The 26544-nt window shown below is 42.4% G+C and overlaps 1 protein-coding gene across 1 annotated transcript in view; it reads left to right on the forward strand.

Annotated features, from left to right (window-relative positions):
- LOC142245290 (4-aminobutyrate aminotransferase, mitochondrial-like) overlaps positions 1–26544 on the forward strand; it is a 118825-nt gene that overhangs the window by 11009 nt on the left and 81272 nt on the right. The window contains exon 2 of the mRNA XM_075317901.1: positions 22851–22948. Coding sequence (XP_075174016.1) covers positions 22851–22948 — 98 coding nt within the window. The remainder of the gene's footprint in view (positions 1–22850; positions 22949–26544) is intronic.

The raw sequence follows: 26544 nt of genomic DNA on the forward strand, positions 1-26544 counted from the left end.
GGGGTGATGATGGGAGATGATGTATATAATTGGTTGTCATCGGCAAAGAAATGGTATTGGAAACCGAATCTGCTGATGGTTTGTCCAATGGGGCGGTGTATAGAGCGAAAAGGAGAGGGTCCAAGACGGAGCCTTGAGGAACCCTGAAGGTGAGGGGGAAAGGAGTGGAGTAAGAGCCAGCAAAGGAAACGGTGAAGGAGCTGTCGGAGAGATAGGAGGAGAACCAGGCATCCTTGAGGCCAATAGAGTGGAGCATGGTGAGGAGAAGTTGGTGATCCACAGTGTCAAAAGCAGCTGAGAGATCCAAGAGAAACAATAGGGAATAGTGGCCTTTAGATTTTGCTGTTAATAGATCATTTGAGACTTTGGTGAGGGCCGTTTTGGTGGAGTGTAAAGAGCGGAATCCAGATTGAGAGGGATCAAGAAGTGAGTTTTCAGATAAATAGTGGATTAGCCGAGAGTGGACCAAGCGTTCCAGGAGCTTAGAGATAAAGGGAAGGTTAGAGACTGGTCTGTAGTTAGCGGCACAGTTCTGATTGAGGGAAGGTTTTTTAAGTAGAGGGGTTATGATGGTGTGTTTAAATGATGAAGGAAAGATACCTGATGAAAGAGAGAGGTTAAACATTTTGGTTAGATAGGTAGTGACAGCTCCACAGCCTGAAGGAGATGTGAGGGAAGAGGGTCACTGGTGCATGTTGTTGGGTGGGAAGAGGCAAGGAGACGCGTCACTTCTTCTGTGACAAGCTCGAATATTGATAGTGAGCTTGAGGTGTGGGAGAGAAGCGGATCCAGGCTCTGAGGGGATTTTTCAAAGATTTCTTTGCGGATGTCGTTGATCTTTTGTAAGAAGAAAGTGGCCAGATCATCAGAGCTTAGGTTGCTGACCGGGGTCTGTGCTTTAGGGCTCAGGAGGGAGTGAAAGGTTTCAAAGAGTCGTTTCGGATTGTTGGCTAGTGTAGTGATGAGTGGTAAAGTATACTTGTTTAGCCAGATGGAGAGCTGAGTTATAGGTTTTGAGCATGAATTTATAGTGGATGAAGTCTTCAGCTGAAAAGGATTTTCTCCACAGACGCTCAGCACACCTAGAACAGCGCTGTAGGAAACGTGTTTTAAGCGTGTGCCAGGGCTGCCGCTGCCTGTGTGGTTTTTTTTCACATAAGCAGAAGCTTATATGAGAATTAGTCGCTGCATAGAAACTCCTGAAAACTGAAGCTACTCTTTTAAAGACATATGCACACATTGCGTTTTTTTCCGCTTTTCTTTAATTTAGATTTTGTGCCAAATTTGCAAAGTCCATGAGAATCTTGAAGTGTAATGGACTTGTAGAGAATTTACTCTTTGCAGATTTGGTTCAGAAAATAATCTGTAATTCTTTCAGTGTTTTTGCAGCATTTTTGCACCCATTGTCTTCAATGAGTGACTGTCCAAAACATTATAAAGATGCAAATAACAAAATTATTGTGGATTTGATGCGTTTCTGCTTGTATTTTTTTTTTGCATGTTTTTTTTTCTGTAGTTATAGATAAAGGTATGTAATAGATAAAGTTAGATATAGACACACAGATCTATAGACAGACACATAAACATATAATTGCTCAATACCACTGGCGCATATTGAAATTGCACCCTGTGCAGCTTATTGGGTAGGTTTTTATTATTAAATAAATTTAAATTTAAATATGAAAAGAAAAACAACTTGGTGTCTCCCCTATTTTTGATAACCAGCAAAGTTAAAGCAGACAGCTGAGGGCTGATGTTACCAGGCTGGTCTTTTCCCAGCCTAAAAATACCAGTCCACAACCACTCCAGAAGTGGTGCATCACATTAGATGTGACAGATCTGGTGCTTGGCCTCAGCTCTTCCTGATTGCCCTGGTGCATTGGTAATCAGGTAATGGTATTTGGGGGTGATGTCCACCTGTGAATTCTCCAAAAACACAGCGTACATCAAGCCCTGGTGTTAGTAATTGAGAGGAGTCTATTAGACACCCCCAATATTAACCCAGTAAGGCAAAAGACGCACGCACGCATGCGCACACACAAAAATACTTCATTTAAATAAACACAAAAAGTTCCCACGCAGGTCTGATGTATAGGGCGTAGTCCACAAATGGAAACCTGAAAAACATAAACTGAAAGAAATAAAATAAAGACACCGTCCCTCATTTATCAACTTATTAGAATGCAGAATTCCCACTCAGGTCTGATAGAGTCCAGAGCACAGAGTAAGCAGGAATGTCTGAAGACTGACAACACTGTTCTTCAAATATTCCTGCTCACTCTGGACTACTGTGGACCTGCATAGTCCAGATACCCCATGAAGGTTTTTTTATATTTAAATTATTTATTTATTTGGTAAATAGCGTTTTTTTTTTCTGATATCTGTCACACGGATATGAAATAAGCACATTCGGGTGGCACACAGTTGACACATATGTACACACGGATGGTAAAAACAGAAAGTGCCGCACATGTTTTTTTATTTAAAACAGACGAGTGAAGGGGGCCTATGGTTGTAAGCAGACTTTTTTGAAGGCTTTTTGGAACAGAAAGATTCCAACTCCTTCTCCAAATCTCAAAGCTCTTCAAAAAACTTGGCTGAGTTTTCAGAGCAGAGACAAGAGGCTCCATATACACATACGTTACCTTATCCAATATTCACTAATTATTTTTCAATGGCAGTTTTACTCATTGTTTTACTATTAGAGGGATTGGCTGCTAGTCCCTCCGATCAGCTTTTACTGACAGTTCTTTGATGCTGCCGAAACAAACAGCTCTGTCAAAACTAAAGTGACCGCTGCCCAGAACTACATATCTACCCCGTTTTCATGTGACTAGGAGGTGGATCTGTAGTACACGACCAATACAATTGATGGAGCTGATGTGTTCCAGCAGCATTCGAGAATGTCTGGCCGCCTCGAATTTGTTACTGAAGTCCAAGTGCATGATATTATATATATATATATATATATATATTATATATTATATATATTATATATTATATATATATATATATTATATATATATATATATATATATATATATAATATATATATATATATATATATATAATATATATATATATTATATATATATATATATATATATATAATATATATATATTTATTATATATATATATATATATAATATATATATATTTATTATATATATATATATATACCGTAATTGCCTTCTTCTGCCTGCCTGTCTGTCTCTGTCTTGCTCCAAAATGACGTCATTACCGTGACAACCGTCGCCACAGCGCGTGCTCTAAAGAGCCTGCGACCAACGACTCAGCTAAGTGAACAGCACGAACTATGGCGCGACAGGACGACGCTCGACACCTTTTCCCGCACCCACACGGAGCCCCGACTCCCCGGTGAGTATTGCAACCCCCGGGAGCCCACATTGGCAGCCCAGCCGAGACATACCCTTGTGTTGCTGGGATCGTGCCGGGAGCCGGCGTACGCTGGTAACCACGCACACGCGCACGCGCACACGCACACGCACGCACACAAATAGCTACCTGTCCCCAGCCATGCAGTCCCCACCACTGACGTCCTTAGCGCCATGGCCCCGCTCGGCACCACCCCCCCACTCCGCCCTCCACATGTATACACTGAACAAACACCCCGGCACTACTGCACCCTTCATCCCCGCACACACGCAGGCACTTCCGCTCCCATCATCATCACTGCACACACCCTGGCACTACTGCACCCATCATCCCCGCACACACGCAGGCACTACCGCTCCCATCATCATCCCCGCACACACGCAGGCACTACCGCTCCCATCATCAGCCCCCCACACACCCCGGCACTACCGCACCCATCATCATCCCCACACACACTCCGGCACTACCGCACTCCTCATCATCACCGCGCACACACAAGCACTACCGCACTCATCATTATCCCCCGCACACACGCAAGCACTACCTGAGTGAAGTCTTCGGTAACAGCGCGGCTCACTTAAGTTGCTGCGTGGAGCTGACACAGAGCGCTCGTGTTCTACGTCGCTCCTCGTCAGCTTCATGTAGCAGAGCTGAAAGCGTCGTGTGGATTATGTCGGACCTGGAGGGGTGTTTGAGGATTAATAAAGTGGTAAATGAGGGTTTTTTTTGTCTTTTATTCCAAATACAGGATTTTTCGTTGTGTGTGTGTTTATTTACTTTCACTTACAGGTTAATCATGGAAGGTATCTCGGGGAGACGCCTGCCATGATTAACCTAGGACTTGGTGACAGCTATAAGCTGCCATTTAACTCCTTATTACCCCGATTTCCACCGCACTAGGGCAATTCAGGATGAGTCGGGTAGAGTCCCGGGACTGTTGCATCTAATGGATGCGGCAATTCCGGGTGGCTGCTGGCTGATATTGTTAGGGTGGTGGGCTCCCCATAACGTGGTGCTTCTCATCCTGACAATACCAGCCTTCAGCCGTGTGGCTTTACCTTGGCTGGTATCAAAATTGGGGGGGACCGCAGTTTTTTATTTATTTATTTATTTATTTATTATACGATATAGACCCACTCACCGGCGGCTGTGATTGGTTGCAGTGAGACAGCTTGTCACTTAGTGTGGGGGCGTGTCTGACTGCAACAAATCATAGGCGCCGGTGGGTGGGGGAAGCAGGGAATACGAGATTGAATAATGAGCGGCCGGCATTTTCAAAAGCAGGAGAAGCCGCCAGAGCAGTGTGACAGCTGCGCAGCGCCGTGTCGGTGATCGGTGAGGGGGGGAGAGAGGAGGGGGGGGAGAGAGGGAGAGAGACCAGGAGTGATTATAAATGATTTAGATCATTCTGCTGGACGTGCTGAGCATGCGCAGTAGAACGTGACTGGATCAGTCAGCGGATTCCGCCACTTAGTGCATTGCGTCGGAATCCGTCCCCATAGAGAATCATTAGACACCTTGGCGGATTCTAACGACCCAAAAAATGCTACATGCAGTGTTCCCTCCGCCAAACGCTGTGTCAAATTAACGACTTGCGTTACAGTGCGTCGCCAATACAAGTCTATGGAGAATAGTGCAATGCGTTAACGGACTGTGCTATTCTCCATAACGGCGGATTGCGCTGAACGCAAGTGTGAAAGCGCCCGAACACACACACACACACACACATACACACACACACCTGGATAGTCACCTGTCCCCAGCCATGCAGTCCCCAGCACTGACGTCCTCAACGCCATGGCCCCGTTCGGCTCCACCCATCCCGCACTCCGCCCCCCGCACACATTACCCCGCAGGATGGGGGCACATGTCAGGATGGTGGCTGCACCACGATGGGGGCACATACCAGCATTGGGCTATATCACAGCATCAGCATATTTTTACTTAACTTTACACTGTTCATGGCCTTCTTTCATTACAATCCATGGACATCATTAAACATTAGACTCATCTATTAAAACTGTTCCTTCTGTTGTTTGTCATTTTAAAACCAATAAACAATTATAAGAATGCTAAATTAAACCTAACCCATCCAGTCCATTCATTACCTAATTATTCAATCTGCTAACCTACATACACATTCTAGACTACCCGATACGTTAGAATTGGGCCACCTTCTAGTTTATCTATATTCTGCTTCAGCTGCCATTTCTCGGCCAAAGTCTCCAGCTTACATAAATCCCTCCGCAATATTAAATTATCATCCTCTGTGTTGATTACCTTGCAGAGATTTGTGTTGTCTGCAGATATTAAAATTCTACGGTTTGTTTGTCCTTTACAAGGTCATTAATAATAAATGTATTTAAGGGCAGGTGATTTGTGCTGTCTGGACCTTGGGCACAATGCCCAAGGCTTCTTTTATGAAAAACACTCCATCCCCAATTTCTCTTCATTTGGTCCTATTCTTAAGCGGGCTTTACACACTACGATATCGTTAATGAATTATCGTCGGGGTCACGTTGTTTGTGACGCACATCCGGCGTCATTAACGATATCGTTAATATGTGACACTTATGTGCAACCTTAAACTATCGCAAAAGTGGCCAAAATCGTTTGCCGCGGAGAGGTCGTCCTGAAACATAAAATCGTTTTCTTCTTATTAAAGATGTTGTTCCTCGTTCCTGCGGCACCACACATCGCTGTGTGTGACACCACAGGAGCGATGAACATCTCCTTACCTGCCTCCATCGGCAATGCGGAAGGAAGGAGGTGGGTGGGATGTTACGTCCCGCTCCTCTCCGCTTCTATTGGACGCCTGCCGTGGGACATCGCTGTGACACCGCACGAACCGCCCACTTAGAAAGGAGGCGGTTCGCCGGCCAGGGCGACGTCGCTATGCAGGTAAGTCCGTGTGACGCTGCCGTAGCGATAATGTTCGCTATGGCAGCGTTCACAACATATCGTACATACGACGGGGGCGGGTGTTATTGCGCACGACATCGCTAGCAATTGCTAGCGATGTTGCAACGTGTAAAGCCTGCTTTACAGTGCTGACAGTAGGCAAGAATCAGAATCCGGGCTTTCAAATAGGCAATTCTAATAAACCCAGCCTTGCAGTATACATAGCACAAGAATCTAATGTGAATAACATTGGCATGAATAACATTGGCATTAGTAGAGTTCATTGTGGCCAACAGGCGTCTTTACTCAATCTACAGTTACAATCACTAACCGGATCGGACTGGGGTGTCTGGTGCTCAGACTACACACTACACTTGATCATGGACAAAAGTCAAGAATTCCATTAAAAAAAAAAATGAAGCATGTTATCTGCTAAACCTTGCATGCTTATAACAAATTGGTTGATACAAGTATATAATTATTCAACGTCACTGGAGATGCCATCACGTCTCCTACGTACACCTTGTGAAAATTTAACAAAAGGGAGTTCCATCACAATTTGTTGTAAATATTAATCCAGAAATCTACAAATTAGTTAATTGAGACTCCTGTCCAGGACAGCCCGGTAGGTTAAAATTATGTTTTGTGTATTTTTGGTATCTTATATTGTGTGGTTATTCAACTCTGAATCCTTCCCCAGTGGGTTTAGGAATTCCATTTTGTTCCAGTGCTCTAACAGTTGACATTGAAATATGTCAGTAGGGTTGGACGTCGGCTAACAATTCTTCCATGGCTGTATGCCCAAATTCCCTCCCTAACCAGCCCTGTATAATGTTATTCCATAATATGAATGTTTAAAAAACTACTTATAAACCTTGCTTTCTCTATACTAATTAGGCCCGTGACTAGTCGATGGGGTGTTGGTTTCCCCTGACTAGCCGGCCCTATTTCCCTCTTATCACGTCCCTGTGGGCATGGTAACCTGATTTCAACAAGCTGGCATCACTGCCAGTTCCTGAAAATCTTGCACGGCTCATTTTGGCCATGTCAGTGCGTCTCAGAAGCGGGTTGGTGCTTCCTGGCTTCGTTAGGCTCACTTTGCATGACCGGAAGTTCAGAAGACTGATCGCGTACACATCCTCTAAACATCCGAGCATGCGCAGTGCGCCTAATGAATCTGGAAAGCGTGCACCCATCTTTAAAAGCGCACTAACGGGGCTGATATGAGCTGCACGCATGCGCAGGAATTCCAGGAGCTTGTGGAAGTCATGCTATCATGGCCACAGGGATGTGATAACTGGGAAAAAGTGCCTACTAGTCTCGGGAAACAACGTTCCATAAGCTAGTCAAAGGCCTAATTAGTGTAGGAAAACTGAGGTTTCTAAGTAGCTTTTTATAATATTTTTAGTAAATAGCATTATACAGGGCTGGTGAGGGAGGGAATTGTGTTATACAGATGTGAATACTGCTGGGTTAGAGGGCAGAGGGGACCTGACCGGTTCTTGTAAAGTTGACTAAATGCCTCTTTCTCTTACATCCCAGCTGACCTGATCACCACACTGCCTCTTATAGGTTGGTTTAATAAATATTTTTCATAATCTTTAAATCATTAATATCCTCACAAGGGAACAAAGGAAATCTGTCACCTATACACTGTGGAGCAATGTTTTTTCCATTCTTCACATACTGATCTTACAACACTTCAACTGATGGACAGAGGTGAAGGGGAGGTCATCCGGTAGATGGATTTTTAATAGTGAATGGGAACGTATGGTCTTGTTCAAGAAAATCTAATATCTGGAGTGCTTAGACTTCTGAAATAAAAGCACAACTTGATGAATCACTAGAAAATCTGTTCCTTCAGTAAAAGTTTACGGTTAGCGTTGAGCAAGTAGTTGACTATTTGTGCCTGTTATGCAGTTAGTGAGTACTGTCCGCTACTCGCATATTCGTTACGAGTTGCGGGCGCAATGTAAGTCAATGGGAAATACTCACTAAGTAGCGAGTAACCCGAAAGCCGTACTTTTCGTGCGAGTAGCGAATAGTACAGCTTTTGGGTTACTCACTATTTATCCAGTATTTCCCATTAACTTACTTTGCGCCCGATACTCGTAACGAATATGCGAGGAGCTGACAGTACTCACTCAACACAATTTACAATCAAATAAAGAGTCTTTTAAGACATCAACATAGTTGACATTAGCAATTGGGTTAAAATTAAGACCTAAAGATAGGACAGATTCCTGTGCATGTCTAAACCTAATGTGAGAAAAGTTAATTACCATTAACATTCTAGTATCCAAATGAGTTTCCATACTGGACGCTGTGTATTTGCATTTAGTGTATTGTGTCTTAAGACCGCAACCGCCCAAGCCCGGATCATGGGCATGAGCAGCTGCGGTCTCCTGTAGAGCAGATTACGGACCCGTAGGTAAGGACTCGCCACTCAGTGAGTCGGGGTCATTACTGTCTGTTGAAGATTTAGATTGAGAACGTCTGGATCTCAAATAGTGTCTCCACCTTTATATTTTTTTTGGTAACATAATCTAAGTGATCCCTCTAGAACTTATGTGTCATATTTCATCCTCCTTTTTCTTACCTAGTGGCTAAAGCTGTTACTGAAATATCTTTGCATCATAATTCAAAATTTTATTACGTAACTTCTAATCTTTCAAGAGACTTTTTATCAAATTCAATTAGCAATTCTAAAAATGTACACAAACATATTCCACGTGCATTTACCCATTTTTTTTATTTTTTTTTTAATTAAATATTCATCATCTATTCTAAAGGAAATGAGGGAAAGATCTGCAAACCTTGTCCAAAAATCACAATACCTACAATGAGAGGGCTATAGTTAGATACTCAGAGTAAAAATATATCATCATATATGACCACAATACAAATATAAAACTGTTTACAAAAAGCCAAATAGTACAAAAGAGATAAATTAAATAAATTCTTTACTAGGATAAATTCAGTGACTAGATACAAAAAGGTTCAAAGTCATATAATAGACAACTAGACATTTAACACATAAGTGGGGTTGAGGGACGCAGCCTATATATGAGATAATAATTCAGCCTTGGATGTCCAAATATTAGGTTTCATGCAGTAGATGTATACAAATAAAATGAAATAACCCCATACATAGTCTAGAAATTTAAAGTGTGACTGCATATAAGTATGCTAGGCCTACAAAGTGCATATAATGTCTTAAATAGAACAAATGTTTCACTTATGCTTCTTCAGGGAGTCGTGAGGAGGAGGGAGACTATATAATGAATGTGCCAGTAATGAGAACCACCACATTGTTTACTGGGCATGAGTGCCAAGGTAGCATCTTTTGCATAAGGGTTTAACATCAGATCAGTAGGTGTTGGACACCCAGCTCACGCCCCGATCAGCAGCCAGATTATTATTATTTATTACTATAGCTCCAATTTCTCTATGGTGCTTTACATGTGAAAAGGATATACATAATAGGGACACGTACAATAATCATAAACAAAACAAGGCACAGATTGGTACAGGAGGAGAGAGGACCCTTCCCGTGAGGGCTCTGTCTGCAAGGGATGGGTGAGGATACAGTAGGTGAGGGTACAGATGGTCGTGCGGCACTATATCAGACTGAGGGTTACTGCAGGTTGTAGGCTTGTCGGAAGAGGTGGCTCTTCAGGTTCCTTTTGAAGCTTGTCAAGGAAGGTAAGAGTCTGATATGTTGTGGCAGAGCATTCCAGAATATTGGGGAGGTGCTGGAGAAATCTTGGATGTGATGGTGGGAAGAGGACATGAGAGGGTAGTACAGTCATGGCCAAAAGTTTTGAGAATGCTACAAATATTAATTTTTACAAAGTCTATTGCTTAAGTTTTTCTAATGGCAATTTGCATATATCCAGAATGTCATAAAGAGTGATCAGCTTAACAGCAATTACTTGCAAAGTCAATATTGGCTAAGAAAATGAACTTTAACCACCAAAACACATTTCAACAGCATTGCATTCCTACCTTAAAAGGAGCAGCTAACATTGTTTAGTGATTGTTCCATTAACACAGGTGTGGGTGTTGATGAGGACAGGGCTGGCGATCAATCAGTCATGATTAAGTAAGAATGACACCACTGGACACTTTAAAAGGAGGCTGGTGCTTGGTATCATTGTTTCTCTTCAGTTAACCATGGTTATCTCTAAAGAAACACGTGCAGCCATCATTGCTCTGCACAAAAATGGCCTAACAGGGAAGAGTATCGCACCTACAAAGATTGCACCTCAGTCAACAATCTATCGAATCATCAAGAACTTCAAGGAGAGAGCTTCCATTGTTGCCAAAAAGGCTCCAGGGTGCCCAAGAAGGACCAGCAAACGCCAGGACCGTATCTTAAAACTGTTTCAGCTGCGGGATCGGACTACCAGCAGTGCCGAGCTAGCTCAGCAATGGCAGCAGGCTGGTGTGAGTGCTTCTGCACGCGCTGTGAGGCGGAGACTCTTTGAGCAAGGCCTGGTTTCAAGGAGGGCAGCAAAGAAGCCACTTCTCTCCAGAAAAAACATCAGGGACCGACTGATATTCTGCAAAGGTACAGGGAGTGGACTGCTGAGGACTGGGGTAAAGTCATTTTCTCAGATGAATCCCCTTTTCGATTGTTTGGGACATCTGGAAAACAGCTTATTAGGAGAAGAGGTGAGCGCTACCACCAGTCTTGTCTCATGCCAACTGTTAAGCATCCTGAAACGATTCATGTGTGGGGTTGCTTCTCAGCCAAGGGAATCAGCTCACTCATAGTCTTGCCTAAAAACACAGCCATGAATAAAGAATGGTACCAGAATGTCCTCCAAGAGCAACTTCTCCCAACTGTCCAAGAGCAGTTTGGTGCCCAACAATGTCTATTCCAGCATGATGGAGCACCTTGCCATAAAGCAAAGGTGATCACTAAATGGCTCATGGAACAAAACATAGAGATTTTGGGTCCATGGCCTGGAAACTCCCCAGATCTTAATCCCATTGAGAACTTGTGGGCAATCATCAAGAGACGGATGGACAAACAAAAACCAACAAATTCTGTCAAAATGCAAGCATTGCTTATGCAAGAATGGACAGCTATCAGTCAGGATTTGGTCCAGAAGTTGATTGAGAGCATGCCAGGGAGAATTGCAGAGGTCCTGAAGAAGAAGGGTCAACACTGCAAATACTGACTTGCTGCATTAAATCATTCTGTCAATATAAACGTTTGGTTCTCATAATATGATTGCAATTATATTTCTGTATGTGATGTAAACATCAGACAAACACAATTACAAAGCAGAGGGCAACAGATCATGTGAAAAAATAATTTTGGTGTCATTCTCAAAACTTTTGGCCATGACTGTAGAGAAGGAGATCTTGTGAGGATCGAAGGTTACGTGTGGGTAAGTACCGGGAGACTAGGTCACAGATGTAGGGAGGAGACAGATTGTGGATGGCTTTGTAAGTCATGGTTAGGGTTTTGAACTGGAGTCATTGGGCAATGGCAAGCCAGCGAAGGTATTGTCAGAGAGGAGAGGTTAGGGGGTATCGGGGGAACAGGTGGATTAGTCGGGCAGCATAGTTTAGAATAGATTGTAGGGGTGCGAGACTGTTAGAAGGGAGGCCACAGAGCAGGAGGTTGCAATAGTCCAGGCGGGAGATAACAGCATGCACTAGGGTTTTTGCAGCTTCTTGGTAAAGGAATGTACGAATCCAGGAAATATTTTTAAGTTTCAGGCGGCAGGAGGTGAAGAGGGCTTGGATGTGTGGCTTGAAAGAGAGATGTGATCAGTACAGCTCTGTCACCTGAACAGTGGCCTCGGTCGGGTACGGCACATCCACCTCCTATTGGAATGGATTGGGGTGGGTGTGCCGTGCCTCGCTGCGACTAGTATAAGGTTGATGGATCTGTGCTGCTCCACCCTGCAACTTTTGCCCCCAGCATTGGTGAGAGCTGGTCATGTGTCAGACCCTCACCGATCTAATACTTCTCACCTATCCTAAGGATAGGCCATTAGTATAAAAGTACTGGACAGCCCCTTTTAAACTTTGATTAATCAGTCTGAGTAACAGAACAGAGGAAATAAGTCTGCATTGATTTTCTAATTCCCTTGGATGGGTAATTTATTTTAAGGAGGAGAACACAATTTGTTTGTCGTTTGTGATTCATGGAAATAAACAAAAAAATCCATGGGAATGTTCAGATAAACGAGAACTTCTTGCAGATTTACGTAACCACCCGATCAATGTGAACAGAATTAATTAATCTGTATAAAGCATTTCTCAAATTAGTGGAGATTTTTCTTTTCCTGTAAAGGATATCTGTAAAGCGCAGATTAATTCAAGTGTATGTCATCTATCCCTTCAAAGTGCATATGAAGCTGTTTACTAAAACAACATTTAGGATAAACAGATGAATATGGGAGTCTGTATTTATTACCCTCCTAATGACTGGTGGACTTTTTTTTATTATTTTTTACAATGATCACTAATATGGTTTTGTTTTATTTTGCACCAGATGTCGTGCCAATTCCTGGCAGACAAACAGTATTTTCCCATTTCTGCCTTTCCAATCTTCCTATTCGATTTTTTTTGTATAAGCACTGTGCATATAATGGAGGCAGCGGTGATACAGCTCTTTCCAGTGCTCCTAAATATTCCAAGGTCACAAACTAACTGGTCACACGATTACGGTAGGGATTCTAGTTAGACCCAGCACAGTGATGAATGTCACTTCTCATAGTTAGATCTGGCACTGATATGGCATCTCTCATTAAAAAAAACCCAAACTAGTAGGAAATTAGGGGAAAAAAAGCCAAAAAGCAAAATTATAATAAATACTGGTAATAGTGCTAGAAGAAAGAAGCGCTAATAGGGTTTTACCCAATAAATAACAGGTTAGTAATGTAAATTAATACTCGCCCAAAATGGTTGTGAAGGGTCACAACCACCATAGATAGCATACGATAATGGCGGCTGCTGCGGCCCCACGTGCAGAAGTCTTTAGTGTAAGAGGAGAAAAAGGGGTTAAACCCGCGCAATCCGCCAAATAAGATGTAGAGATGTCGATAGATTAATCACTCTTTTATTCCATAGGTCTACGCGTTTCAAGGTACAGAGACCTCTTCCTCAGGACCAGAAAATCAACATTTGAATGTTGATTTTCTGGTCCTGAGGAAGAGGTCTCTGTACCTTGAAACGCGTAGACCTATGGAATAAAAGAGTGATTAATCTATCGACATCTCTACATCTTATTTGGCGGATTGCGCGGGTTTAACCCCTTTTTCTCCTCTTACACTGAAGAATAAATACTGGTAAAAAGGAATAATCATTCATCTATGAAGCCCTGCTCCTGACATTACTGTTATGGCTTTTGCAAATATCCACAGCAACCAATTGGAATGTAATGTTTATATTTTTGTAAATAACATAAAAAAATATAATTTCCAAATTTCTGATGCTTTTCTCATTTCTCACCTACTGTAGTTTAGTGAGTTTAATGTTAAGGCATGCTAAAATTATACTGACTCCTGCACATATAACGCAATTGAGAAGCGGTAAGAAGTAAATTTGCAGGACCATGGACTGGCTGCCATTTCAGAAGTCTATGACCTCCAGACCAGACCGGTGCCAACTGTCTCCAACCTACATTCCTGTCACTTTTTCAGATTTGTAGGACCAATACGATGTACTTGTTGCACTGGTACTGGGGATGACAATAGGTAGAATGAGGTTCACATGGTTCTAGTCCAACTTCCAATGTGGCCCCTTGATCATGGTACTGTGAATCTTTTTGTTCAACTCTAAAGGGCGCTTTACACGCTGCGACATCGCTAGCGATCGCACCCGCCCCCGTCGTTTGTGCGTCACGGGCAAATCGCTGCTCGTGGCGAACAATATCGGAGGTATGTGTCACACGTACTTACCTTCCTAGCGAGGGTGCTGTGGCCGGCGAACAACCTCTTTTTTTTTTTTAAGGGGGCGGTTCGTGCGACGTCAATCAGCGGGCCACCAATAGAAGCGGAGAGCAGCCGCATTCACGTCACTCCCACCTCGTTGCAGGGGGACGCAGGAACGCTGTTGTTCTTCGTTCCTGGGGTGTCACACGTAGCGATGCGTGCTACCTCTGGAACGACGAACAACCTGTGTCCAGCACGAGCACCGATATTTTGAAAATGAATGACTTGTCAACGATCAACGATTTGGTGAGTATTTCTGATAGTTGGCGGTCGCTCGTACGTGTCACACGCAACGACAACGCTAACGAGGCCGGATGTGCGTCACGAATTCCGTGACTCCAGTGATATCTCGTTGGTGATGTCGTTACGTGTAAAGCAGCCTTAAGTCCAGGCGAAGAAGAAAAAGAGTGGCACCCACCATAGCGTAAAATCCAAATTTATTTCAATTCATGCATAAAAACATGCGGGTCCGCAGCCGGATGCAGGCACTCAGGTGGACGATGGCCGTTTCGCCTGGATTTCATGCTATGGTGTGTGCTACTCCTTTTTTTTTTTTTTCTCTCCTTCGCCTGAACTTATGCTTGGACTCCTTGTCTGTTGAGAATGAGCACCACCATACAGCGTTACCCAGGAGCATCCGATTTCATCCTTCCACCCATAGCGCAGGACCAAGTAATACCGGTGGTGCAGGACCACACCTGTTTTTTTCTGCTTTTTGTTCAACTCTGTTGAGTGAAAATCCAGTATTGATCATGTTTAAGGGTCATTGTCCCGTGGACTTCTAGGGTTTGTAACCTGAGGTCATGTTACACTATTTGCTTACTTGTGTCATTCCCACACCAGTTTGTTATAGTGCAGGCTCAGTTAGTTGGGGCACTGACCCCCTGGTAAGGCGAATTGTGCCGTTTCTTCGATGTATACCATGTCACAACCTCGCTGCTCCAGGGCTCATCGTTGCTTTTGTGTGGTGCTTTCCTGGGGCTTCCAGACTACCTTGTAGATTGTATATACGTAAGTGTTTAATTTTAGGACACTTATACTACCGTACCTTAAGAAGATAAATAAAATTATTTTCTGTAGTCCATGTTATACAAGTTGTGACATTCTTTAAAGGGAATAAACAAATATGATCCTTATTGAAAGTTATTCTCTGATCCCACTTGTGTTAGGCTGCGCTCACACGAGAATACAGTATATTCTCTCATGCCAGATAATCGGATCGATTTACAGTAATGACACTGATCAAAGCCTGCTCTAAGATTGATCGTGGTGTCAGCTTAATGTGGTCTGATTGTTTCACATGAGAGAATCATAGCACAAGAAAGGAAAAGATTGAGAACAAAATGTCTTCATCTTCTCCATGGTGAGTCTGTGGAAATTGGACTGCACTCAGATAACATCCTAGTGCAGTCCGATAATTTCCACACAATGATAAACTTCAATGGTTGCACTCCATCTGATTTATGCGGCAAATTGTTTTTCATACCAAACTGGCATGAAAAAAATACACTGATCGGCACTGCCCCATATTGTAACATTGGTCCGAGAGCTATCTGATAAAACATCAGATAGTACTAGTGATCATATGCTCATGTGTGTGCAGCCTCAGTGAAAGATTACGAACTGCAAACTTTCCTATGTATATGTGCATAAATCCACATTTCTTAAATATTTAGGGCAATTACCTATGCCAGATAACGAAATTTCATAATCTGGGGAGGAATGGGGCTTGGCAATACGCACACATCTTTTCTGAAAGGCCACATAGGCTGCAATACCATTAAGCAAGAGACACCACTAACCAAACAACACCATAAAGATGAAGGAGATCTACAAACAAATCCGAGACGAAGTTGTTGACAAGTCAGAGTTGGGTTCTAAAAAAAATATCCCAATCTCTGATGATCCCCCAGAGCTCCATCAAATCTTTTATCATCAAATAGAACAATAGACCTGCCAAGAGATAGCCGCCCACCAAAACTCTCAGCCCGTGCAAGGAGGGCATTAATCAGAGGCAGCACACAGATCAAAGGTAACCCTGAAGGAGCTGTAGCATTCCGAGCTGTAGCGTTCCCAAGAAGAGACTGGGGAATCTCCATACAACCACAATAAGCCATACAGCTTATAGAGCTGGAAGACAAAAATTGGAAGGCTCATTTTGAGCTTGTGAAAAGATATGTGGGAGACTCCCCAAATGTATGGAAGAAGGTGCTGTGTCAGATAATACCAAAATTTAACTTTTTGGCCACCAAGGTAAACTGTATTTGGCACCAAATCAACACAGCTCATCACCCCAAGAACACCATCCCCACAGTAAAACATGGTGGTGGCAGCAAAAATGCTGTGGGGATGTTTTTCACCAGCAAAACATGGTGGTGGCAGCAAAAATGCTGTGGGGATGTTTTTCACCAGCATGTTGAGGAAAAATGGTCCATGTCGAGGGGAAGATGGATAGTGTGAAATAAAGGGATATTCTTGAGCAAAACCTGTTTGTCTGTCAGTGATTTGAGACTGGGATGGAGGTTCACCTTCCAACAAGACATTGACCCAAAGCATGCTGATAAAGCAATACTCAAGTGGTTTAAGGGGAATTGTTTAAATATACTGTAGTGGCCTAGTGAAATCCCACACCTTAATCCAACTGAGAATCTGTAGTCAAACTTGAAGATTGCTGTTCACCAGACAAAATCATCTAACTTGAAGGCGCTGGAGAAGTATTGCCTTGAGGAATGGGCAAAAATCCCAGTGGAAAGCTCATAGAGACTTATCCAAAGTGACTTCCAACTTTAATTGCTGCAAAAGAAGGCTCTGCAAAGCACAGACTTTTCAAATGCACCGTACAAATGAATGTCTGTCTGCATTGAACTTGAATGATTTTGAGTCCCAAATTCTATATTGAGTTTGAGGATCTTCCACTGCATGTTTTAATTTAAACTCAGTCATTCCTCCACTTCCCTCTACTACACTGGGCGTTTGCTTTTTGACTGGAATAAGATGCACAGAATAAAAAATCTCCCAAAATTAGCAGAATTGTGCCAACTGGAGTAGAAACTCTGTTTAAATGAACTAGTTCAGTGTAAGGTCCTTAGATTATGTGCACACTGATGTCTTTTTCAAAGCGCCCCATAAAATGAACAAAAAAAAATCACACTTCAGATTTTCGGAAATCCTAAAGAATTTACAAGAAGTGACAAGCCACACACTTTCTTTACTTGAAAATAGAGAGTAAAAGACCCTGGAGGCAAAACTGTGCCAAGAACGATGGCAAAATAGCCATTTCAATAAAACTACCGCCGGTGTGCAATATATATTATATACCCCCTGAAGAAGCAAGATCATTGTATGTGAAACACGCTTTGAGGATTATGCATCTGTGGTAACCTGGCTTTGTGCAACATACTATGATGAGTTAGAGAACTTTTTGCTATTTCATCTTGTTTGTTTTTTGATTACTAAACAACTTTTTATATAAAAGATACTATTTGGGTGAAACCCCTCCCTTTTTTATGATTCTGTAGGCATTGGTAGCATATTCTATACAGTCTATTGTATTTCACATACACTGAGATCAAAATTAGAGAGCATTGTATGATCACTTGCTCTTTCAGAAATAATGTAATCTATATTGATCAACATTTAAAGTTTGTTTTTTTTTTACAAAAGATCCAAAGTTTATCAACATTAAACCTTTTTTTGCCAAAACGTGATTATAATTAGAGAACGGCAATGACTGTAGCACAGAGAAAGATTCTAAGTACATTTTCTAAAGGTAACAATAGTCACCAATCAGTAGGAAGTGTACGGGCCTTTGCTTTGAATGACTTCAGCACATCTGCATCCACAGGACAACTCTAGTCTCACACTGCTCTGGTGTGATTTTGGTCCACTCTTCTTCCAGTCTCTTCCACAGTTCTTTGTTGTGGGTTTCTTGGCCATAACTTTCACACCAAGGATTTTCCAGAGGTTTTCTATTGGGTTTAGATCAGGACTCTGGGCTGGCCATTTCATTGTTTCAATGTTTTCTGTATCAAGGAACTGCTTTACCCATTTTGCTGTGTGACAGGGGACATTGTCCTGCATATAAATTGCTGGCTGATTGAGTGATGAATGCAAGTAAGGAACCGCGTGTTGTTGAAGAAGGTTCTGACACACACTAGCATTTACTCTGCCATGTAGCTGTATGAGAGGTCCAGCTCCTGCTGCAGAAAACATTCCCCAAACCATGACACTTCCTGCACCACCTTTCATTGACTTCTTTGCCCAGTTTGTCGATGAGCATAATGTTTTCCATCAGACCCAAATAAATTAAACTTGCTTTCATCACTAAAGAGAACTGTGGAGCAATTCTCGTCTGTCCCCACATCGTGCTCCTTTTTGATTCTTTCTGCTAATGAGAGGTTTGGTCACCTCAGATTGGGCTTTTGGTCCAAATGTTCTTAAATGTTGTAACATGTATGACGAGACAGATCGTTACCGTGTTCAGTGAATTGGTGATCAATTCCAGCTGCAGTATTGAAACAATTACCCATGGAGTTGTTCTACATTATCCTGTCCTCTCTTGCATTTGTCCTGCGTGGGCGACCAGCCTTCTTGGGGGACTTGAAAGAGTTTGTGATGTTGTAAAGATACAATATTCTCAAAATCACAGACTTGGAACAACCAACTTCTCTTGCTATGGCTGATAGGGTCACCCCTTTGGCCTTCATCTGGGCAGCCTGCTGCCGGGGAGTTTCAGTCAATTTGGAACAGCAAACCGTTTTTGCAAAGTCAGTGCAAACTGGAAAGTTAGACTGCCAGTCCCATAGGGTTTGTCAGATAATTACGGAAATTGGCACCAGATGCCAGATTAATACTTGCAGGTATCTTAAAGTGTTCTCTAATTTTCATCAGTGTTCTTTTTCATTTATCTCATTTACATTTTTATTATCTGCTTTACAATAAATTCAATTTATAAAATACTGCTAGATTACTCATGTTCTGATATAATCACATAGGACTACACAATGACCACAACATTTAGGAAATTGTGTGTGCTCTAATTTTGATCTCCTATGTATATTCTTTATTACATATTGTGCCGAGTCATATTATAGTTATAATTTGATATGACCTATTCGGAGATTGAGTGCACGCTGCTTTTCATTATCTTGACACTGTCTTTTGAAATGTCTTTTTGATGAGCGGCACTTCTGACAATTCTGACTAATTCTGATTAGTCAGTGAGTCTCTCCATTATGTACACGTATAGATGCAATCCCTACAGAAAGCTGCATTTAATGAGGAGGCCTATATTTAGCCCAGGCTGTACATGATGCAAGGTGCACAGGCAAATAATCTATTCCCCACATGAACATTCACTCTTCCTTTACAACATTTTATTCTATGCGCTTTTTATTTTCTGCTTATGTGTAGTCCTTGTTTTCTTCCATACAGCCCTGATTAGCGCACACAAGTGTCGTTCTGCATCAGGGCATTTGGCTGTGTCACGATGATGCCTGCAGTGAATTCTGCTTCCCTTCTCTGCTCCTTTTCTTAACCCTTTATGCATATGTTATATCCGCATCACTGGCACAACAATCACTGTTCACAGTCTTCCTATGGATCAGTTAAGTACTGGTGACAAGGGCTCTAAAGAGTTAATATTGCACATTTTGATTTTTTTTTTTCCGTGACCCTTTCAGAGTTGCGACCTTGTGTTTTAAATCAAGAAAATGGCCTATTGATGAAACTGCTGGCCATAGCATGGCGGATGACTCTGCGTGAATGATGCTCTTTATTATTCTCATCATTTACAGCATACATCATGGGCTTTGGTGTTTAGGTAGTTTAGTTTACTACTGCTTGTAATCCTCTTGTCTGTGTGCTAGGAGAAAAAACAGTTCTTAATCATTATTAAGACTTCTCTTTTATACTGGATGATGATTTTTTAATTTCATCTTCAGAATTGTAGTGAAGGGGTTGCCCGATGGCACCTACTCCTATAGTGGTGGGTACATACCATATTTACATTAGTTTAAATTACCTGCTTAAAATTTATTAACTTCTATGTACTGCTAAGTTTACCCCCAAAAGAGCAGACACCTCCTAAAAGAATCGCACTTACCTGACCCTAAAAAATTAGAGTTGGCAAGTGAATGGGCTCTCACATACAAATCTGCGTCACTGTCAGGTCCCCTTAAGTTCAACAGCTGTGGGCTCCCCCTGGTGACTGGAAGTAGTATCACTTTCGCAGAGTGATGCTGGTACCCGACCTGTTTGTTAGAGCTGCAGTGCAATGCAGCTGGAATGGCAAGGAACCTGACCGCAACACAGATCTCTGTGTGAGATCCCATCCACCATTGGAACTTACCAACTGTTATTGTTTGGGGTCTGGTGAGTGTGATTTATTTTTATTTTTTTTTAGAGGGGGTGAGGTTTCCTTTCTTTTGGGTATGTCTGCTCTTTTTTTATGGAGTCCTGCTGTATTCCTTAAACTAAGGCTTATTTTTAGAGAAGGGCTTTTATTTTAAGCATACTCAAAAAAAAAGGCCCCCAAATCCTATCAGGCCTTATTTTTGAGGAAACAGGGTATATAACATATACTGTAATGAGGTACTGCTAATAGCAGGGCAGGGAATATATATGACAAAACCCCTGATGTCAGAAATACATGAGCTATGAGGGTATGTATCCAGACATTACCATGTGTGTACTTTATTGATGGTTAGTAAGAAAATAGAGATAAGGTAAAGGCCTTATAGTAAAATACAATGTTATCCATTAGATACTTCCTAAGAAATATAAGTAATACATAATAAGTCAAGGGTGTAGTATCACTCACACAATGGTGCATGTATCAATATAGTGCTTGATGCGAGAATACTGAATTGGGGTATTGAGAACCCCTTGATCTTGGTATACTGCCTCGGTGTGATTTTTGTGGAAAAGCTTTGGCTTGCATACCAATAATGGGGGTAATGGGGGTTCTCGGTGTCACTAGTGTGAAGGGGTGGGAGCTGGATGAGGCTCGCAACTCTCTCTCAGAGCTGAATATAAATCTAAAAATAAGCGCTAATAGTGTAACACCAGAGGAACAAGTGTAGTATATAGGAAATATACACTCACCTAATTCGGTTGTGAAAGTCACAACCACTAATAAGCACAAGATAAATAGCGTCTGCTGCAGCCCCACGTGGATAAGCATTCAAAATGGAGTAGAGAAGGGGTTAATGCCGCGCATCAACCAAATGAAACTGTATAGATGTTGATGAATAAATATCTCTTCTTTATTTTATCGGTCTACGCGTTTCGAGGTCGAAGCCTCTTCGAAACCTACGCCTTTCCTCGTTGAAACCTCTTCCTGAGCACCAGTACATCAACAAAAGCCAAAGGCTTTTGTTGATGTACTGGTCCTCAGGAAGAGGTTTCGACCTCGAAACGCGTAGACCGATGAAATAAAGAAGAGATATTTATTCATCAACATCTATACAGTTTCATTTGGCTGATGCGCGGCATTAACCCCTTCTCTACTCAATTTTGAATGCTCAGAGCTGAATATGGCTCTTAAGGTCAGAAAGGTTGTGGACTTCTGCCATAAACTTTAATGGAAAGTGTGAGTGGGAGCCACCTCTCCAGTGCAGAGGAACACAGGGTCCAAATGGGATGCATGGTCCCCTGATGTGGTCATCTAAGCAACCAGACCTCCCACTCTTCTCATATAGCCATCACCATCCTACAGATGTAGTATTTTTCGCATTATCCATACCATGATACTGAAAAAATAATTTTGTTTCAGAAAACTAAAGCTTGACACTTGTAACTTCATGTCCAATGTTTTGTGGTTTAATTGATGTGTCAATCTACATCTGTATGGTGCCATAGATTTTTGTGAAAAGTGTTTACTGGTGTCCACCTTCCTGCTACAAGGAAGTACAGGATATTAATTGGGTATTTCCAGAATCAAAACCTATTACCTGTCCATTGGGGTTATCCTATTGACTGCTACTGACCACTATAACGCTATAAAAAATGTTTTTCCAATTTTAGATATTATATTTGTAGGAGTGGCTGTAGTAAGAAATTGTATAGTAGGGTCTACCAGTATATAACTTTTTAGGAGCTCTAATGTGTGCTGTAGCTTCCTCAAAATAATGAACTTAAGAATATCCAACACAATTGGCATCTATTTGGAGGAGATGCTGTTGATGAGTCATGTCTGGCATTGATACAAGTCATAACTGGCCAACAAACGTGTGTTTACTTCAGTTTGCTTGTAATTTAGAAATGTCTATAGTGAGAAATTGTATAGTAAGGTCTTCCAGTATACAACGTTTTAGGAGCTCTAACTTGTACTTTAGCTTCCTCAAAATAATTAGCTGAAAAAACCACCATAATTGCCATCTATGCGGAAGAGATGCAGTTGACGAGTCATGTCTGACATTGGTACAATTGATAACTGGTCAATAAAAATGTGTATTCTCCAGTTTGGTTCTAATTTCACAATCTCGTCATATTTTTGCTTATTAATAAATTAATTTTCGTTAGAGAATTAAGAATTGAGTTGCATGAATCCTAGAGTCTGATAACCGATAATACTGACCCGTATTATTCTTCAGGTTGTAGGTATATCAGTCAGGCTGCCGCTAAAAAGAACGTCGATTTTGAGTATGAAGCTCCATTAATGAAGACCGAAGTTCCAGGACCAAGATCAAGAGTAAGTGAACAGCTTGGTTGTTTGCATGATGGGAGGTAATGTTGTGGAGACCACCAGCTGGGGTAGAAAGAGATGGGCAATGCCCCCTGGGTATATAGGTATACAGATTATATCTAGAAGAAAGAAAGCTGTTTACGGAAGATTCCTATGTAGTAAATACAAAGAGAAATTGTGGTGAGCTGGGAGATTCTCAAACCCTTGGCAGCTACACCAACCTGTAGTCTTCGAAGGATACCATGATCTGCTATGGCTATCCTTGTCTTCCTCTTCTAATAGGTGCTGACATCATATATATTGAAGATTGTTTGTTATTAATGCATGTCCCAAAAGAAAGGTTTATTGTAAGAGGGATTTTCCACCAAAGACTTGTTTTGCATTTCTGCAAGTTATGCCATAATTTTGATTGGTCGAGGTCGAACTGCTGGGATCCAAGAGACCACCCTGAGACCAGTGGGCCTATTGGAAGGCCTTTTAAGAAACTTTTGCCTAGCCATATTACCACCATAAAATTGCAAAAAAATTGTTTTTATTTTCTGTTGGTAACATCAAACCATCTCAAAGTCCACCTATAAAGGAAAGATAAACGTCTAAGTTCTTTACCCATAAATATTTCACCAGATATTCATACCAATACACTGAAGGGTGAAAGCATAAAACCTAACCTAACTGAGATAAAAACCAGGGAAAGTCCTTTACCAAAGTACAGTGCCCCATCAATACTACACCGCCCTAGACATAAAAAGCCTCTATACCAGTTAGTAAAGCCAAGTTCTTTCCTGTCTTGTATGTCATTATTTAGTCTTGCCAGTGATCATACAGAACTGTCAGTTTCTTCTGTGCGTTAATAATTCCTTATATTGTTTTCGATAAAAATTAGGAGATGAAACTTTAACAGGAACCAGAGTAAGGCTATGTGCGCACTGGGAAATGGAATTTTCTTGAGAAAATTCCGCATGCTCTCAAAGATTACCGCACCCGCGGTAAAAAACCGCGGGAAACCGCACCCGAAAACCGCATGCGGTTTGCCGCGGTATTATTCGCGGTATTGCCGCGGTTTTGCCGCGTGCGGGTTGGGATGTGCTTTATTGCATTCAATGCAATAAAGCACATTGAAGAAAAAAAAAAAAAAAAATACATTTAATTCTGATAGTAGATAGACAGAAGAATAGATAGAGGGATAGATAGACAGACAGACAGACAGAGGGATAGATAGAGGACAGATCGCTGCATTTCCCACGGTCGGCAGTGAGTTCACATTACCGGCCGTGGGAAATGACCGGTAATTACCTCTGCTGTCTGCTGCTTTCATTCAGCGCTGTGTCTGTGACAGTCGCGGCTGGATGGAAGCAGCGCAGGACGTCGGACCTGTGGATTACGCCGGAGCTTTGGTGCGGGAGGGGTTAATAAAATGGTGAACGAGGCTTGTTTGTTTTATTTAAAATAAAGGATTTTTCTGTGTGTGTGTTTTATTCACTTTACTTTACGGGTTGATCATGTCAGCTGTCACATAGACGCTGCCATGATCAAGCCTGGAGTTAATGGCGGTGGTCCCCCACCACCATTAACCCCTTGAATTACCTTGCCACCACTGCTACACGGTGGCAAGAAGAGCCGAGGACACTCCGGTAGTGCCGCATAATGCATGCGACAGTCCCGGGGCAGCTGCGGCTGATTATTCTCGGCTGCCGGAGGGGGAGTGAGGCGGGGGACATTATCCCTGACCCTCTCCCTCCCCAGCCTGGGAATACCAGGCCGCCGCTGTGTGCTTACCTCGGCTGGACGGTAAATATGCAGCGGAGCCCACGTTGTGTCTGTGTCTGTGTTCTGTGTCTGTGATATCTGTGTGTGTCTGTGATCTGTGTTTGTGTTTACTCTATGCACGGCTTCCTCTTCCTGTAATGACATCACTTCCCTGCAAAACCGCAGACAAGCGATGCACATTACCGGAGGTAAACCGCGAAATACCGCAGGGAATAACGCAGGAAAACGCAGTGAACCGCACAGAATTTGCTGCCTGCGTTATCCCCTGCGGGATTTCATGATTAACATTGGAGTCAATGGAGTGAAATCCCGCAGCGATGTGCGGAAAAGAAGTGACATGCAATTGTTTTTGCTGCGGGATTCCCGCAGCAAAACATGCAGCTGTCAAATTCCGCCTAGTGCGCACAGGATTTTTTTTCTCCATAGGATTTGCTGGTGATTGACTGCAGAGATGTTATGAACATTTTCTGCAGCGAAACATGCAGCAAATCCGCGGAAAATCCGCGGCAAAATCCGGTAAGTGCGCACAAAGCCTAAGACTGGTTGTGGTATGAGAAATCGTCTGAGAGTTCCCATAGTCAATTGTATTCTAAGAATTAATATTGTTGTTGTTATTTCTTATTATAGCACCATTTATTCCATGGCGCTTTACAAGTGAAAAGGGGTGTACATAATAAAAACAAGTGCAAAAATCATGAACGATGCACAAGACGGACTGGTATAGAGAGGGGGAGAGGACCCTGCCATTGAGGAATCGCAGTCTACAGGGGCTGGGTGAGGATACAGTACATGGGAGTAGAGCTGATTGTGCAGCGGTATAGTGGACTGAGGGTTATTGCAGGTTGTAGGCTAGATGGAAGAGGTGGGTCTTCGGGTTCCTGTTAAAGGTCTCCAAGGTAGGCAAGAGTCTGATATGCTGTGGTAGAGAGTTCCAGAGTATGGAGGTGGCATGGGAGAAAGCTTGTATGTAATTGTGGCAATATGAGATAAGAGGGGCATAGATAAGGAGATCTTGTGAGGATCAGAGGTTGCGTGCAGGTAAGTACCGGGAGACTAGGTCACAGATGTAAGGACAAGACAGGTTGTGGATGGCTTTGTAGGTCATGGTTAGGGTTTTGAACTGGAGTCTTTAGCAATGGGAAGCCACTGAAGAGATTGACAGAGAGGAGAGGCTGGGGAATAGCGGGGGGGACAGGTGGATTAATTGAGCACTAGAACTTAGGATAGATTGGAGGGGTGTAAGAGTGTTTAAATGGGGAGGCCACAGAGCAGGAAGTTGCAGAAGTCGAGGCAGACGATGATGATCAGTATTAACCCAGACATGATGTTACTCCAGTCAAAATGTCCCTTAGTTTATCCCAATCCCAGTATATTCAAACTCATATAAAAATGTCACTGTCACAACTCGTTCCTTTAAAGAGCATCTGTCAGCTGAATTTAACTACATCCACCCCACCTCATACTATTTATGAGTACATAACTCTTTCAAATACAAGTCCAGAAATGTCTTTTATATGGCCGTTATGTTCTTCTGTTACTGAGAAATCAACATTGTAATTGATATACAAATGAGTCTGAAGGACTATGGTAGTTTTAAAACCTCTGTCACTCCAGATCTATTTCCCCCACCCAGCGGCGCCACCTCCTGCTTGATTGACTGCCTCCATGATATGTGTATTAAGGCAAAGGAGTCATCAATCAAGCAGTAGGAAGCGGCACTGGGTGAGAAATAGATCTGGAGTGACACTGGCTTCAGATCTACTTTAGTCCTTCAGCCTGATTTGCATATCTGTTCAAATGTTGATTTCTCATTAACAGAGGAACAGACTGGTTAT

The sequence above is a fragment of the Anomaloglossus baeobatrachus genome, chromosome 7 (assembly GCF_048569485.1).
Source record: "Anomaloglossus baeobatrachus isolate aAnoBae1 chromosome 7, aAnoBae1.hap1, whole genome shotgun sequence".
Taxonomy (NCBI): domain Eukaryota; kingdom Metazoa; phylum Chordata; class Amphibia; order Anura; family Aromobatidae; genus Anomaloglossus; species Anomaloglossus baeobatrachus.